This window comes from Megachile rotundata, chromosome 7 (genome assembly GCF_050947335.1).
Source record: "Megachile rotundata isolate GNS110a chromosome 7, iyMegRotu1, whole genome shotgun sequence".
Lineage (NCBI taxonomy): Eukaryota > Metazoa > Arthropoda > Insecta > Hymenoptera > Megachilidae > Megachile > Megachile rotundata.
This window is the reverse complement of record NC_134989.1, coordinates 11,518,103-11,535,818: the sequence shown is the minus strand read 5'-3', so window position 1 is coordinate 11,535,818 and position 17,716 is coordinate 11,518,103. Positions and strand designations below refer to the sequence as shown.

At 37.9% G+C, this 17,716-nt stretch overlaps 1 protein-coding gene across 1 annotated transcript in view; it reads left to right on the top strand.

The window, feature by feature from the left end:
- zfh1 (Zn finger homeodomain 1) overlaps positions 1-17,716 on the top strand; it is a 28,331-nt gene that overhangs the window by 948 nt on the left and 9,667 nt on the right. The window contains exons 2-3 of the mRNA XM_012284531.2: positions 15,626-15,978; positions 16,897-17,037. Coding sequence (XP_012139921.1) covers positions 15,626-15,978; positions 16,897-17,037 — 494 coding nt within the window. The remainder of the gene's footprint in view (positions 1-15,625; positions 15,979-16,896; positions 17,038-17,716) is intronic.

The following is a 17,716-nucleotide window of genomic DNA, read 5'->3' as shown; positions in this document are numbered from 1 at the left end:
GTTTCTGGAAAGAGTAAAACGAACACAGCGTACGTACTGTACGTAGTTTGTTACCGATTGTTATGTAATTTATTTAAAAATTACGAGTCAGATTTAGCGTAGTTTAAAGCACGACTTCCGAAACAGTGATCCTATAAAAAGTTCTTTACGCGTCATCAAAGAGAACGCATTTGACGCCAAATTTCGTCGCGTGTACATACGTCTTAACCTTAACACTCGACAGAATTCGTTTTTCTTTTTACTTCCCATTCGTGGGATTTCGTAGTGTCGCGTTGATTCGTGAACAGTTTTTTTCTTTTTATCACCGAGAACGTAGCGTCACCTAACGATTCTGATCACTTTTCGTGATTCACGGATGATACAGTTTGTTCAACCGAAACTGAACTTTAGACCTGACACGCACCACTTTTGTGGCGCGGATGCGGGAAAAGACTTCAGATACGACTCTCAGTGCGTTACGGTTGTTTCGTTTGTCCAGCGTTTTCGTGTTTCACGAACGATTATTAAGATACCGTTTTTTGTTATAACCTCTTTATTTCATTCTAAAGATTATCTTCCTTAAACCGCACTTAATTTAAAGTTTACTCGAAACGACTGTGATCCCAATTCGGTCGAAAATCATTTGTTAAAATACATCAATCATAGAGTCTTAATTTGAACCATGTTAGTGGCTTACTGCCAATCGTTTGAAAGGTGCAACGAAGTTTCACCTTCTTCGCAAACGGTGGCCAATTTTACGCGGGTTCACAAACGATATCAATAATCGTAACAGTCTCGTTTCCTTCGTTAGGAACGTAACACGACACTGGCGAGGCCAAGATCAGTGGTGCGCGTTCTTTCGCGAAACAAACGGGTCGACGATTATTGAACAATCTCGGATCGGAGTCGTGCCCCGCGCGAAAATATTTACCAATTCAGCGCACGGAAATCCGTGGCTCTATTTTTGACGGAGAACACTGACAGTCGTGTCCACAGGAGAATTGCCGTTTCAACGGCAGCCATTCAATCGATTCGGTGCTTCGGATGAATCGTTGCTAGTAACACAGACCACTGAGTACTTCTCCACGATCTCGACTTTCGAGTAAATATTTATACGTACCGGACGGACAAACGGTCTACAAATTATTTTCTTAGGTCTCGAAAACGAACTGATTTTGTTTGGTGATTTGAAAGAATTTTCTGTATGTACTTTGATTTTCTTCACGTTGACTTGTCACGATGACGTGATAGATTTAAAATTTTTTATTAGGCATTTTCAACTTTAGTGATCTAGAAATTCAGATATTTAGAATTTGTAAACTTCCAACCCCAATTTTCAAGTTTGCAGTGGCAATCTAACGCAAGGTTGTACTAACTTAGCTTGGGTGTAAGTCATATATCATACACTACGTGTTATATCACCACGTGTTAGATGACCGTATGTTAAATTATGTTAGATCGCTAATTGCATGTTATATGGTTACGTATTATATCGTTGCTCTATCTATATTGCTGTAAGTTATATGACACCGCTATCTATATTGCCGGGTGCTATATCTTGCGCTTGGTATATCGCCACGTGTTCTACTGTTTCGTGTCCTATATCACTGCAAATTATATTATTACTCTTTCTATATCGCCGTGCGCTACATCGGTGCTCTTCTTATATCGCCGTGCGTTATATTGTTGCGCTCATTATATCGCCACGCGCTATATTACTGTGCTCTCTATACTGTTATGTGTTAGATTATTTCACGTTATATCGCCACGTGCCATATCACCACTTGTTATATCGCCACGTGCTATATCACCACTTATTATATCGCCACGTGCTATATCGACACTTGTTATATCGCCACGTGCTATACCGCCATTTGTTATATTGCTACGTGCTACGTTACTATTTGTTATATCACCATTTGTTATATCGCCACATGCTATACCGCCATTTGTTATATTGCCACATGCTACGTCACTACTTGTTATATCGCCACGCATTGTATGTAAGAGAATTATTCATACGTGTAAAAGACCGTACAAGAATGGCAATATAACGAGTGTCCATTGAAAACCTTAAATTTGGCAAAAAAAAGGTGAACGACGCATACGTGTATTTTGATATATGGCACGTTTTTGTCGAAATTCACGCGTCTGGAAATAAAACGGATAGCCAAACGCTGTTCGAGCCTGCCCCGTCGAATTCCACGGTTCGTTTTCGCGAGATTCTTTTGTTCGTTCGAGCACACCAAGAGAGTACATTGTTCTTGCCAGGAGAGATAAGCTTCCCTATATTCCGCGGCCGAGATGAATGACGCTACTGTATCGGCGGTTGCGCATCGTATGCAGTTCACTAAGTCATCCGCCCGCGTATATTCCCATTTTTCTTCGTCTCTCGTTCTCTCTCTCCGCCGTTCTCTCTGCTTCCGTTATCTTCCGTTGCGGCCAGTTATCGCCGTGCCGTCTGTTTCTGTATTTTTCAGCGAAACGCGGACAAATAATCGTGTTGCACGCGCGAACGACCGGCATGATTGCAAAACTGTCCAGTATCCGTCGCGAACAATGGAAACCCCGGGATCGCGTTTGTTTCTGCGTTGTCTGGTTTTATCAGAACGACAAGGTGTCGCTGGTTCGAGACGCTTTAACGCGTTCACCGACACTGTGCAAATGGCCCTATTTAATTCGACATATTTCGTTATTTATTTATTTAGAATCATTTGCCTATTTCAGCTCTTTATTTTCCACTTCCCCAAATTATTATTGCGTTATGTTCATTGTTTAATATATTTTTGTTCCGAATTATTTGGTTACATCGAGGAGGAGGTATCTACCAAGTACCATATGACGTAGATATTTATCAGTGGAAGTATCTTGGGGATGTAGGTATATGGGGACATACTTGAGGATGTAGGAACTTGGAGATGTAGGTAATTACGCAGGTATTTGAGGATGTGGATAATTGGGTACTTAGATGCTTGAGAACATAGGTACTTCAAGGTGCAGGTAATTGGGAAGGTATGCAGTTTGGTACTTAGGTACTTGAGAATATAGGTATTCCAGAACATAAGTACTTGAGAGTATAAGTATTTGGGAGTATAGGTATTTGAGAATATTGGTGCTTGAGAGTAATGGTACTTGAGAGTATTGGTACTTGAGAGTATTGGTACTTGAGAGTATTGATACTTGAGGGTATTGGTATTTGAGAGTGTTGGAATTTGAGAGTATTGATACTTGAGAGTATTGGTACTTGAGAGTGTTAGAATTTGAGAGTATAGGTACTTGAGAGTATTGGTACTTGAGAGTATTGGTACTTGAGGGTATTGGTACTTGGGAGTATTGGTACTTGAGAGTGTTGGAATTTGAGAGTATTGATACTTGAGAGTATTGGTACTTGAGAGTGTTAGAATTTGAGAGTATAGGTACTTGAGAGTATTGGTACTTGAGAGTATTGGTACTTGAGAGTGTTGGTACTTGAGAGTGTTGGAATTTGAGAGTATTGATACTTGAGAGTATTGGTACTTGAGAGTGTTAGAATTTGAGAGTATAGGTACTTGAGAGTATTGGTACTTGAGAGTGTTGGTACTTGAGAGTGTTGGAATTTGAGAGTATTGATACTTGAGAGTATTGGTACTTGAGGGTATTGGTACTTGAGAGTAATGGTACTTGGCAGTATTAGTACTTAAGAGTATTAGTACTTGAGAGCATTAGTACTTGAGAGTATTAGTACTTGAGAGTATCAATACTTGAGAGTATTAATACTTGAGAATATTATTACCTGAGAGTATTAATACTTGAGAAGCATATGTACTTATCGCAAATCCTTGCGACATATGTAGGTACTTGAAATGTACTTGCAACACATACTTCAGTACATACGTACCCACAATCAAAGATACTTGAGACACACATATTTTGTAACAAAAGTATTTGTGAACAAACGTACCTGAAGACCACATTCATCACTGCATCTAGACATCTAGTAGTCTAAAAATCTCTCCATGCAAATACGTCCCAATACACACATGCTTCCATTGTAACACTCACATACACAAACTCTAATCGAAAACAGACTCGAGCAACCACAGTAATTACATAACCTATGAAATCAAAGGCTTTAACGTGTAAATTATTCGTAACCTTAACGAGAATTTCAATATGCCTACACATGTTCATTTTTACCGCGGTATTAACCACCTTTGAGATATTGAAACAGCTTCACGATATTTTAGCACAGAGATCTCGTTTAATTAAGATCACGATGTTCTAATTTTGGCTTAATTACGGAGACGCTCAAACTATACAAATATCTTTAAGCGTTGCATGCTTATTGTTAGATACGCGGACTGGGTCTTCGTTTGCAAACTTCTCAAACACGGTGTACACGACAAAAGAGTAATTAACTCTATTCGATGGCACGAGGTCGGTCGTTGAAGCTGTATTTACTCGGACGTTGGGGCTTGTACCTTGACGAGTTCCACGTTTTAAATTAACTTCTGTTTTTCTTATTTTCTCGGTCTCTTTGTGGAATCACCGTAACAACTTCCGCAAGTAAATTTGCAATAAATTGAATAAAAAAAAAACCGTTCAGAATGTCTCTCTCAGGGAGTTTCACAAGTTTAACAGTTCACAAGTTTAAAATAAGTAAACTTGTTTTAAAAGTTTTGGTAAAACGATTTATTTCTGTTCAAATTTTAGACAAATTATTAATTAAACAATTTTTATTGAGCCATTTTAAGTTTTAAATTTTATGTCTTTTTTGGGCCATTTTAAGTATTAAATTTGAGGTTTTATTGGGTCATTTTAAGTTTTAAATTTTAGGTTTTATTGGGTCATTTTAAGTTTTAAATTTTAGGTTTTATTGCGCCATTTTAAGTTTCAAATTTTAAGTTTTTTTTTGAGCCATTTTAAGTTTTAAATTTTATGTTTTATTGGGTCATTTTAAGTTTTAAATTTTAGGTTTTATTGCGCCATTTTAAGTTTTAAATTTTAAGTTTTACTGGGCTATTTTAAGTTTCAAATTTTAAGATTTTTTTGGGCCATTTTAAGTTTCAAATTTTAAGTTTTATTGGGCCATTTTAAGTTTCAAATTTTAAGATTTTTTTGGGCCATTTTAAGTTTCAAATTTTAAGTTTTATTGGGCCATTTTAAGTTTTAAATTTTAAGTTTTTTCTTGAGCCATTTTAAGTTTTAAATTTTAAGTTCTCTTTGGGCCATTTTAAGTTTTCAATTTTAGGTTTTATCGCACCATTTTAAGTTTTCAATTTTAAGTTTTATTGCGCCATTTTAAGGTATAAATTTTAAGTTTCATTGCGCTATTTTGTTGAAACCTTTGAGCATGTTGTATTGTTGAAATACAATTCTGTTTGCGAATGAAACGCAAATCGGCGATAGAGCTGTTACGTTCGATTTCGTGGAAATCGTGGATCACGGGCAGGCGGCTCGACTCGAATTCATTCACGCTATTACAATGTACAACGATAATAAAACGTGACGCAATTATTGTTTTCTTTTTTCGATATGGAAGTAACATTATCGTCTCACCCACATTTGCATTGCGGACGTTCGTTCGCGACGCTCTTTTTAGAAGCGTGCTTATGTGTTGGTAATATATATCTGATACGACAAAACACTATGAAATTAATCTCTAAAAATATCGTTTTTGAGACAACATTAACATTAGCTAGTATTATCTAATTATTATTAACAATTTTTTGTGTTACTATAATAAATCATAGACTTATCTTTTAGTCAAATAATTTAATTAAATCATATATTGTTAATTAAGTTATGTTAGGACAATTTAAAAATTTGGACAATTTACTTCTTTACTTAAATAATTTATTCTGTCATAATTTATGTAAGCTTGTGTTTCAATATCACTATGATGTTTCAGAATCACTATGTTCTTTGTTAGGTTGTTAATTAAAACAGCATTTTTTATTTTGATTTCAATCAACATTAAAACATATGCACTTTTAAATTAAAAATAAAATAGAAAAAGACAAAAGTAGCAAATAAGTATATCAATTATTTATCTCATTTATTAGAAATGAAATATAAAATCAAGTTTTTTTTTTGATTTTAAACAACATGAAAATTTTGTACTTCTAAATTAAAAATAAAATAGAATAAGACGAAAGTAGTAAATAAGTATATCAACTGTTCATCTCGTTTATTACAAATGAAATATAAGAACAAATCCTTCATTTCTTCCGCATTCATTAATCTTCCAAAGAATAATTATTCCACCCCAGTTGTATTCGATAAACCATTGTTTTCAGTCAAAGAAACTTAATTCCTGAAAATTATTCACGACTCAAATTACACGATTCCAAATGCTCTTCCGGTTCCATTACAAATTCCGTCATGCCATCAGCAAGTTCCCCTAACGTTAAACCCAACAAGGTCTTCAAAAGATTTCATCGATATTTTTCCCCGTTTCAATCGGATCCGCTGAACAAATGCCCTCAATACCTCGGATGAATAATTGCTAACCGCTAATGGAGTGGTTTTTATCGACTCCAATTGTAGAAGCATTAGCCAGATCATTCGTTGGCTCGTTTTTACCTTCAAATTGCGCCGATTGTTCGGAAGCTTGTTTTTCGAACATTTCTAATGTTTTGTTATTGGATGTCTTAATTTATTTTATTGTCTTCACATTTTTTGATTTTTAAATTCTTTTGTTGGATGTTTTTTTGTCTTCTGGGGTCAAATTTTTAGATTCTTCAGGTTTTTGGATTTTTATATTTGTGACTTTGTGGATTTGTGAATGGAGGAAGATTGAAATCATTAAAGTTCCACATAATCGAATTGGAAGGTTTCCAAACTCTCAAATCTCCAAAATTCTCATATTCCTAAATTCTCAACTTTCTAACTCCCTAACCTCTAATTCCTCAAATTCCTAAATTCTCTATTTTCCAACTCTCTAAATTCCCAAATTCTCAAATTTGTAACTCCCTAACTTCCAACTCTGTAATTCCCAAATCCTCAATTTTCCAACCCTCTAAATTCCCAAATTCACAAATTTCCAATTCCCTAAGTCCCAACTCCCCAAATTCTCAAATTCTCAATTTTCCAACCCTCTAAATTCCCAAATTCTCAAATTTCCAACTCCCTAACTCCCAACTCCCCAAATTTTCAAATTCTCAAATTTCCAACTCCCTAACTCCCAAATTCTCAAATTTCCAACCCTCTAAATGCCCAAGTTCTCAAATTTCCAACTCTCTAACTCCCAACTCCCCAAATTCCCAAATTCTCAAATGTCCAACCCTCTAAATTCCCAAATTCTCAAATTTTCAACTCCCTAACTCCCAACTCTCTAAATTCCCAAATCCTCAATTATACAACTACTCAACTCCCCAAATTCCCAAATTTCCAACCTACAAAATTGCCAATATTCCTAAATTCCATATTTCCACATATCCAATCCATGAATCTCCCAATTTTCCAACACCCCAGCTCTCCAAATTTCCAAAACCCCAAACCTCTAAAACCCCCAAAAATCCCAACAAAAATAATACCAACGCAAGATATTACACATAAATATTACATCGAATAATTAATAACGTTCTATGACAACCGTGTGATCGATCAATCGATCATAAGGTTAACAGAGGCTCGTCACCGATTCGAGCAATCCCCCGCCATAATTTCTCAACGATTTTCGAACGTTTCTCTCGAATTAATCGACGAAATTGTTGATACGACCGATTGGTCGACATTTAGCCTGTGGCCAATTGGTACGCCCGTTCCATCGATTGGCTGGTACGTATACGCACATAATGCTGTGGAATAACGATGCCATCGTTTGCGTTCAATCAGGAGCTATGTCGAGGATTTACCGCCATAGAACTACTCGGTTTACCAATGTGTCTGATCTTTGACGCGTCTCGCTGTAAATATTAGTCACAAGCTATTGCGATGTACAGGTTCCAAAGATTGTTAACTGCTCTTAATAAATGCAATTACAAAAACAAAATATGGACATCATTTTTATGAGACTTTACCTAACATCTTCCTCTCGTTATTATAAAGTAATCGAAGTTACTTTCTCAAATGTAACAAAAGAAGGTTTAACATATGTGGGGGTAAATGACTCAAAATTACATAATCTTCATAGCTCAAGATTACATAATACAAGAAGACAGATCTGTGAATACGATTGGAGGTGTCACCGTTTAAACAAATCTAAAATTGAGCACATGGCAGATTTGTATGGGTGGAAAGAATCGCAGCAACGAGATGAAAATTGTCGAGATCGGAACGATCTTAAGGGGAGGCCGTAATCGTATCAGTTCTGATCTAAACACGCTGGCCGACGACGCGTTAAACAGACTAATCGAGGCGAGCAACGCGTACAAATCGTTTGTGGTCGGTACGTGGCGCAAAAGCGTCGTGTCGCTAGGAAAGTCGTCCAGAAGTGGTTTTAACGTTATGGAAGATGGCGGCCGCGCCCTATCAGGCTCAATGACCTCTCCGACAAATCGTTTACTTCGCACGCGGCGGCGTCGGCGGCGTCAGTGGGATCGCCGCCACCGCGCCGCATCTTCGGCGCCGTGCGAACGCGCCTTTATGACCCGATCCACGTTGTCCGATTCACGCGACCGTCCTCTTTCCCTTTTGTCCGACGTCTACGTGCGTGCTGTTCACCCACTGTTATCGATTATCGATATCTTATTGATATTTAATTATACGTGAATGTACGTTGGATTGTTACGAATAGTACTGACGTAGGTGTACTGACGGATGTACTTGTGATTGATGTAGATGCACTGAAGTACTCACGTCTGTCATAGGTGGATGCACTCATGTCTGAGGTGCATAGGTGTATTCATGACTTAGGTACTTGGATGTACTGATAGCTATGATATGTGGATGTACTCATGTTTGAGGTGCATAGGTGGATTCATATCTGAGGTACATAGATGTACTCATGACTGAGGTACTTAGATTTACTCATGTCTGGGATATGTGGATGTGCTCATGTCTGAGATACATAGGTGTATTCACGTCTGAGGTACATAGATATACTCATGACTGAAGTACTTAGATTTACTCATATCTGGGATATGTGGATGTGCTCATGTCTGAGATACATAGGTGTATTCACGTCTGAGATACATAGATATACTTATGACTGCGATATGTGGATATACTCATGATTAAGGTACATATGTGGGTATACTCATGATTGAGGTATATATGTGGATATACTCATGTCTGAGGTATATATGAAGATACACTTATGACTGAGGTACATATGTGGTTGTACTCATGATTGAGGTACATATGTAGATATACTCATGTCTGAGGTACATATGAAGATATACTCATGACTGAGGTACATATGTAGATGTACTCATGACTGAGGTACATATGTAAATATACTCTTGTCTGAGGTGCATGAATATATTATGACTGAGGTCCATATGTAGATATACTCATGTCTGAGGTACATGAACATATTATGACTGAGGTACATATGTAGATATACTCATGTTTGAGGTGCATGAATATATTATGACTGAGGTACATATGTAGATATACTCATGTCTGAGGTACATGAACATATTATGACTGAGGTACATATGTAGATATACTCATGTTTGAGGTACATGAACATATTATGACTGAGGTACATATGTAGATATACTCATATCTGAGATACACGAACATATTATGACTGAGGTACATATGTAGTTGTACTCATGATTGAGGTACATATGTAGATATACTCATGACTGAGGTACATATGTAGATATACTCATGACTGGTACATATGTAGATATACTCATGTCTGAGGTGCATGAACGTATTATGACTGAGGTACATATGTAAATATACTCATGATTGAACTCCATATGTACATATACTCTTAACTGAGATACATAGACATATCCACGTCTCCAATGCAAAACCATACTCACGATTGAAGTACATGAATCTACTCATCTCTATTTAACACTAGACTTATGGACCGGTCAAAATGATGGATTAGGGCTACATTTTATTATTGACATTTGTTAGGTCAGGCTAGGTGTATCATATCTGAACAAATCCTCCTAGAATCCGACCAACATGTTTTTTGTAGAAGCCATAGAACCGTGGGTCCATTTTTCCCCCCATTCCCTATCCCTTCACGTCACGCTTGTTCATGGGTCCGCCCACTATAAATTCTCAGGTTGTTCAAGCTTTACAGTTTCAAGCAGATAAACACACTCGAATCTCTTGGTATTCACTAACAATTCTGCCATAATTAATTTGGGGTTGCCTTTGAAATTTTCATTTGAAGTATTACTGAAGTATTGATGATTATAAAGATCTTGAAATACAGGCATGTAAGGTTGTAGTGATCTAAGAATCTGACTTGTTAGGGATACAAGGTTATAATGGTATAAGGATGCAGCAATAAAAGTTGTGGTATTCCAGGGATTTTCCAATGTAAAATTTAGGGATATAGGAGTGAAGGAATACCTGAGTAGGTATGGGTAGGTATAATGTGTAGAAATGTAGAGGTATGGATCTGATGTATGGATCTACCTATGTACGCATCCAGGTATTCAGGTACATATGTAGCACAGTAATATAAAAAGGTCCATAGACATAAAGATCTATAAAACATCGAAGAATACAGGAATCTAAGGATCAAGGATTACGTGGATCAAAAGAAATAAAAATCTAACGCCACACAGAATCATAATGATATTGAAGAGATGTTGAGACCTAAGATTACAGGGATCCCGATATAAGCTTGATTCATAAAATAACATTTAGATACAGACGAAAAACGTAGGATGAAGGACAAATAGTCCATAATAATACTTCACATTCCACCGGTGCTACCGATTTAACACGATATCCCAGTTAATAATCGGCCGGCAACAAAAATAATTTCACCGCACAAAGAACACAAAGAGCGTGGATGTTGCAAACATAAGAAAAATAAGCCGTTGATACTTTCCGGTTTGCAGCGTTCCTGCTTTTCAACAGCGAACTTTTCTACCTTTCAACGACGGCGCATTCCGCTTTTCAGCGAGGAAAAGAGAGGCTGAACACGCGAATAAAAATAAAATACGCCGCGGGTCGCCACGTTGGAATCGCCGATTTACGAGTTAGACCGCGCGATAAAAGCCGCATTACTGAAAAAACGTTTCGATATCGTCATACTTCGATGGCGCCGTTATCTTGCCTATATCGACTTCTATCAACAAACATTTAACAAAAATGCAACAATAAACTGTGCCACAAAATGGCACATCGAAGATTAAACAAATGAAATTGCTGCACATATCTTCCGATGGCTACAATACGTTCCACTTCTTAATAGGATGCATTAAAGATGTCATCGACGATTGTGTCGACTATTGCGCAGTCGATATCGAACTCATTAAAGTCGTACAAAGTAAAAATTATTCGATATCTCTTGTAAAGAAAATCCACGATCTCACGGAGCCGAATGGATCTCAGATTGCGTGATATTAGTTACAATTTGCTATGCCAGTTTCTGCATTCCACTGACGTCATTGGTGGCGCATCCTCTTCCCTCGAGGACGGCTGCTGAAAAGATACGCATCTGCACGTGGTCTCGATTGCTTCGATGTTCCTTGCTTGTTCGAGATAATATCCATTCTCCATTTGAATCGGGTTCGTCATGAATAACCGGGAAAACAGGTGAAACGATTTGTACCTGCGAGATTCAAGTGTAATTATTATTATTACATCTGTTCGGTTTCAAAGTTCTATCTAGGGAGTTTTTCGGATCCAGAGAATTTTACGGATTTAGGGAATTTTTCTGATATAAGGATATAGGGAACAGTGTATATGCAAATCTAGGGAATTAATCGGATCTAGGGAATTTTTCTGATATAGGGATATAGGGAACAGTGTATATGGAAATCTAGGAAATTTTTCTAATATAGGGATATAGGGAACAGTGTATATGAAAATCTAGGAAATTTGTAGGATATAGGAATATAGGGAACGGTGTATATGGAAATCTAGGGGATTCTTAGATCTAGGGATACGTGGAACTACGTGTGAGGCAATCTAGGAAATTTTTTAGTTTTCACGAAATAAGGGTGTTTGGGTATTTAGGGATTTTCTTAGATCTAAGGGCACCAGATAGAGGATTTGGAAATCTAGGGAATTTTTGGTACTCGAAGATACATAATTCTTTGCTCTATAGTAGGTGATACTAGTGGATCTAGGGAATTTTTAGATATGAAACTTGAACATTTCTGCATCTAGGTATTTTTGGTATTCTGTGATGCTATATCTAGGGATATGGACCTAGAAAAGATTTATATATAGTTAATAATGGACCTAAGTAACTTATGATATAGATGTGTGATACTCTAGGGAATTTCTAGATTTCATGAACGTGAGATCTAGGGAATTTTCAGCCTGAGTTATACAATGTTTAAAGATCCAGGAATCTGAGATATACCTCAGAAAATTGATCTCACAAGATCTAGTAACATTTCCATCTAATACCATTACCACACCTTATATTGCCGGTTCACAATGTTCAAGGCAATACATAAAACGTCAAAAACGAAAGATGCAATGAAATATAAAATTATACGTAGATTATCGCTGTGTAAACGATAGACATAGGGTTAAAAGCTTTCTGTGCAACCGCGAACAGATATCGATTGCACGCCATTCATCTTCAGCGATGAATGATTAAAAAGAGTGTGTTAACCTCGCCGACGAACGCATTTTCCGTTCGATAACAGTGGTCAGCGAGAATAATAATTCGATCGAAAGATCGGGATTTCGTAACGTGCTGTACGCGCAACGTGATCGAACGTGGACGTTTATCGTGGCAACGGTCACGGGATTTGTCGGATGCTTTTTAAAAGCGTCGCCAAACGCGAAAGCAACACAGCCAACATCCTCGAACGGTAGGAAAGGTCACGGCTCTGACCCATTTCGACGTTTTATCGGTCTACAATGCGAGCAAAGTTCGCTTCTCGCGTTGGTACACGGTCCGTGAGCTTTGTTGTAACAGATTATACAGGATGGCACAAAATCGGCGATACAACGAAAGTCCATTTATGTGGACATGCTGTGACGAGGAGGTAACAGGGATCATTGAGTTTGCTGTTAAATTTGGAAATTTAGGAGATTGGTAATTTGGGAATTTGGGGATATTGGAGTATAGGGTTATGGAGATGTGGAGATGTGGGATATGGGGGGTTAGAGGGTTAGAAATATGGGAATTTGGGGATTGAAGGCTAGGTGAAGAGGAAGAGGTATTTGGGGATTTTGAAGTATAGGAAATTAGGAATTTAGGAGTATAGGGATTTAGGGATTTATGGATTTAGGGATTTAGGGATTTAGGAGTATAGAGGTGTAGGGGTATAGGGGTATGGGATATAAGGGTATAGGCATGTAGAGATATAGGGACGCATTGGTATAGGGACATATAGGTATAGGGTCGTAGAGATATAGGGACGTAGAGGTATAGGGATATAAGGGTATAGGCATGTAGAGATATAGGGATGTAGAGGTATAGGCATGTGGAGGTATAGGCATGTGGAGATATAGTCATGTGGAGGTATAAGCATGTGGAGGTATAGGCATGTGAAGGTATAGGCATGTGGAGGTATGGACATGTGGAGGTATGGGTATGTGGAGATATAGGCATATGGAAGTATAGGCATGTGGAAGTATAGGCATGTGGAAGTATAGGCATGTGGAGGGATAGACATGTGGAGATATAGTCATATGGAGGTATAGGCATGTAGAGTTATAGAGATGTGGAGATATAGTCATGTGGAGGTATAAGCATGTGGAGGTATAAGCATGTGGAGGTATAAGCATGTGGAGGTATAAGCATGTGGAGGTATAGGCATGTGGACGTATAGGCATGTGGAAGTATAGGCATGTAGAGGTATAAAGATGTAGGGGTACAGGGGTGTAGAGGTACAGAGATGTAGGAGTATAGAGATGTAGAAGTATAGACATGTAGAGGTATAGAGATGTAAGGATATATGAATATATGAAGACCCAGACATTTGAAACTACCTATACCCCCAATCTTAAACTCCCCAAATGTCAAGCTTCCAAACATAGATCCATCTTTCGAAAACACCATAACTCAAGAATCGGGTCAATTTACGACCCCCCAGAAATAGAAAGAACCATTGAAAAAATAATACTCGGATCGGTGATCTTCTTGGCGAGGAATGCGCGAACATGATCGATCCCCCGTGCTGGCGAAAGTGTTCGATGAAGATGACTCACGGCGAAATTTTTATCTTGGCCGGCGATTTGCCAAATATCGTATCTTCGAGAGCTTTCTTTCGAATTAAACGTTATCCTTCCTCGGTATTTCCCGGTCTTTCGCGTTGGTTAACGCGCAGTCACCGAACAAGAAAATCCGTTTAACTACGGTTAGCCATGAGACCACATAGTTCGAACAACTGTGTACATACACGATGGTGTGCTGGTTTGTATCGATTGCTCGTTAGTTGAACGGTGGTTATACGGTGTTTTAGCAACAGCTTGCGACAGGATGAATTTAAATTCTGAACGGTGTGTTATAACGATCGGTTGATTAATTGCCCTGCGCGATTTATCAGCTACCGTGCACGATATCAGCTTGGCCAGAATCACCTTGCGGCGGTTGGTCAAACCACAGATACTCTTCCGGGAAACTGCATGTTAAGTAAATTCCGATCAACTGGATTAAATAATGCGCATATGCTGGCGGATAATTTCTGATCTTTCTAACGTTACATTTTGACCTATCACATTTTATTGCACGTTTTTAATTTTTATTGGGTACTCTATTTGAGAGTCAAGCGTCATGTTCTTAAATTTCTAGGTACTTCTAGATATCTAGTAATATTCTAGTTATGTTCCTAGGTTGCTATTTTTCTAGATTCCTAGATTCCCATATTCTGTCCCCAAATCTAGGGAATATCTGGGAGCTTATTGAGACAGATTTGAATCTAGGGAATTTTTATATGAAAAGATGTATGAATTCGTGGATTTCTCTGCTCGGCTGTGGTACTAGTGGATCTAGGGAATTTTTGTTTTTCTGGTTATCTGTATTCTCAGATTTATATAACATTTCTCTGTGTCTCTATGAGCCTCAATTTTTATATTCCTGGATTCCTATATTCCCAGATTTCCATTATATCAGATTCCTATATGCTTAGGTCTCAATATCCCTAGATTATACTTCTATGATTCTAGGTCTTTTTTATATCTCTAGATACTTGTATTTCCAAATTTCTCTACTCCTAGATTCTGGTATCATCAAATTGCTACATTCTCAAATTACTATCAGGCCCACATAGAGATAAGCATGTCTCTGCATCCCAATGTCCCTATACTTCTTCGAAATGTCCCTATACTTCTTCAAAATGTCCCTTAACTCCTTCGAAATGTCCCTATATCCTACAAAACAAAACCGAATAGAAGCGCACAAAAGCAGAAAAAGTCCATTCGGTTACACCCGTTGAAAAGCGTTAAAACGCATCTGCACCCCTGACGAGTACACACACCCTGATGGTCTGTTATCGCGGACACCGATAGGCTACGGAGAGAGAGAGAAAAAAAGGGATGAAAATAAAAAAAACGAACGAAAAGCGAGAGAAGAAATAACGGTGTGCACGTGTGGCTCGTTGTGTTTCAGGTTGCAGCGAGGACGAGGCAGCAGGTGTCGTGAACGCGGAGGTGGGCGGAGGTTGCGCAGCCGGGCCGCCAACCACAGGAAGTGCTGGTGGAGGTGGTAGCGGGACAGGTAGCGAGGTTGATGGTGGTGGTGGTGGCGGAGGCGGCAGTGGTGGTGCAGGAACAGGAACAGGAGGTGGTGGTGGCCGTGGTAGCAACGGTGAGGGCGGATCAACGAAGCAGGGTGGCGAGAGGTGTCCCCAGTGTGGTATCCTCTGTCGGGACGTCCACGTGCTTCAGCTCCATCTCGAGGACACGCACAAGAACCCGTACGCCATCGACAAGAACGATCTCAACGCTCAATTCCCCCAAGTGGTGAGTGAAACTAACGTCAAGGACGAGAGGACTCCATTGTTCCTTGTGTATTATCGATCATGCGCGACCGGCTTGCGGATTCTCCTGCACCCCTTCTCCTACCTTCTCTCTCTCTCTCTTCGTGTACTCTTCATACGAGATGTTTGCTCTTGTCTGTATGATGTGTTCTTCCTCTTCTTTTTCCTTTTCTTCTGTTTGCTCGATGTTTTCGGGGATGATTAGGGAATAGAAGGGTGTGGATCAAGGTAGAAGGGGTAGATGTGGCAAGTTTTGTTATTCTTTTTACATTTTTTACCTTTGATTATTTTCGACATTGGCGAATAGGGTTGAAGGTATATTCTTTTGGGATACGAAGAGAATTTTTATGGATAAATTTTCTGCAATTTTTGGGAAGTTAGATTAATTAATTTTCCACTGGATATTTTTCTGGGGATGATTAAAAAATAGGGTCAAATGAAGTCTTTCAGATTTAACATAAAACTTGATGCATAGAAAACAAGTCTTTCTGAGACTTGTAATGTCAAATTATTTTACTTGGGTTAAAAGATGAAGAGGAACATGTTTATTTAAATTTATATTAGAAGAACTAAATTACCCTTCGTACATATGAATATCAACACCCACTCTTCATGTCTTATTTTATTTTTAACACAAACATATCCAACATCGTTAACATAAAAATTTAAGTATTATTTTCAGTCAGTCCTGTAACTGAATAGCAAGAACTGAAATGTTAATTAAAATTTAATATACCTTCTCTTCTAATCTTCAAAGCTCTTAATTGCCATAATTGGTAAAAAATATAAATTCATAGTTTCGATCAAACCTCTATTACTTTATGAAGAATAAACTTTCTACTCAGTTAAAGGATTAAAGTTTTAATTAGCAATTGACGAGATTAACAATGAATTTTTGCAGTCCTGCAAGGTGTGCAGCAAGACTTTTGCTAACGTCTACCGACTCCAGAGGCACATGATCAGCCATGATGAAAGTGCCGTGCTTCGTAAGTTTAAGTGTCCCCATTGCGAGAAAGCCTTCAAGTTTAAGCATCACCTCAAGGTACTACGAGTGCACCCTTATTTTTCATTTCTCATTCGTACATCGTTCTTTCCGTTCATTGGTTTCCTTTTCACGGTTTCTCACACAGCACTGCTCGATATAATTTCTCCCGTAACCGCGTATTTATTTCGGATAAAAATGTATTTGAGTTCTCTTCTGATACGTTCGCTGCGTGTTCGATTATACTTGCTGATTCCCTCACTGAGGAACGCCGCAGCTAACGTGTTAGAAACGTAGAATGCATCGGAAAACAAAATTCTTTAAATTACTTCTTTTACTTTAAGTTGTTAGATCTGTAGGTATCTTGCTGTTATAAGTGTATACATGCAATGAAATTATTAAACTAATAATTATTGTTAAATATTTTCGTTCAATTGTAGAGTCCAATACAAATTTAACAAAGTAGTGCATATTTTTATTCATAAATCAGATGTTCTTACAAAACATTTAATCTTTATGTTGCAGCCTTTCAATGAAGGTTACTAGATTTTTATGGCTAATAAAAATAAAACATTGCAAATATACACTTATCCAAATGTGGTATCTGAAGCAGATTATTTCAATAACAGATTGTTTTGCTTCTTGATTCTATTGCCTTGGTTATACAAGAGTGAGTTTACTTAGATCAATAATTTTTGAACACCTCCACTCAAGAGGGTGACCTTGAAAATATTAAAAA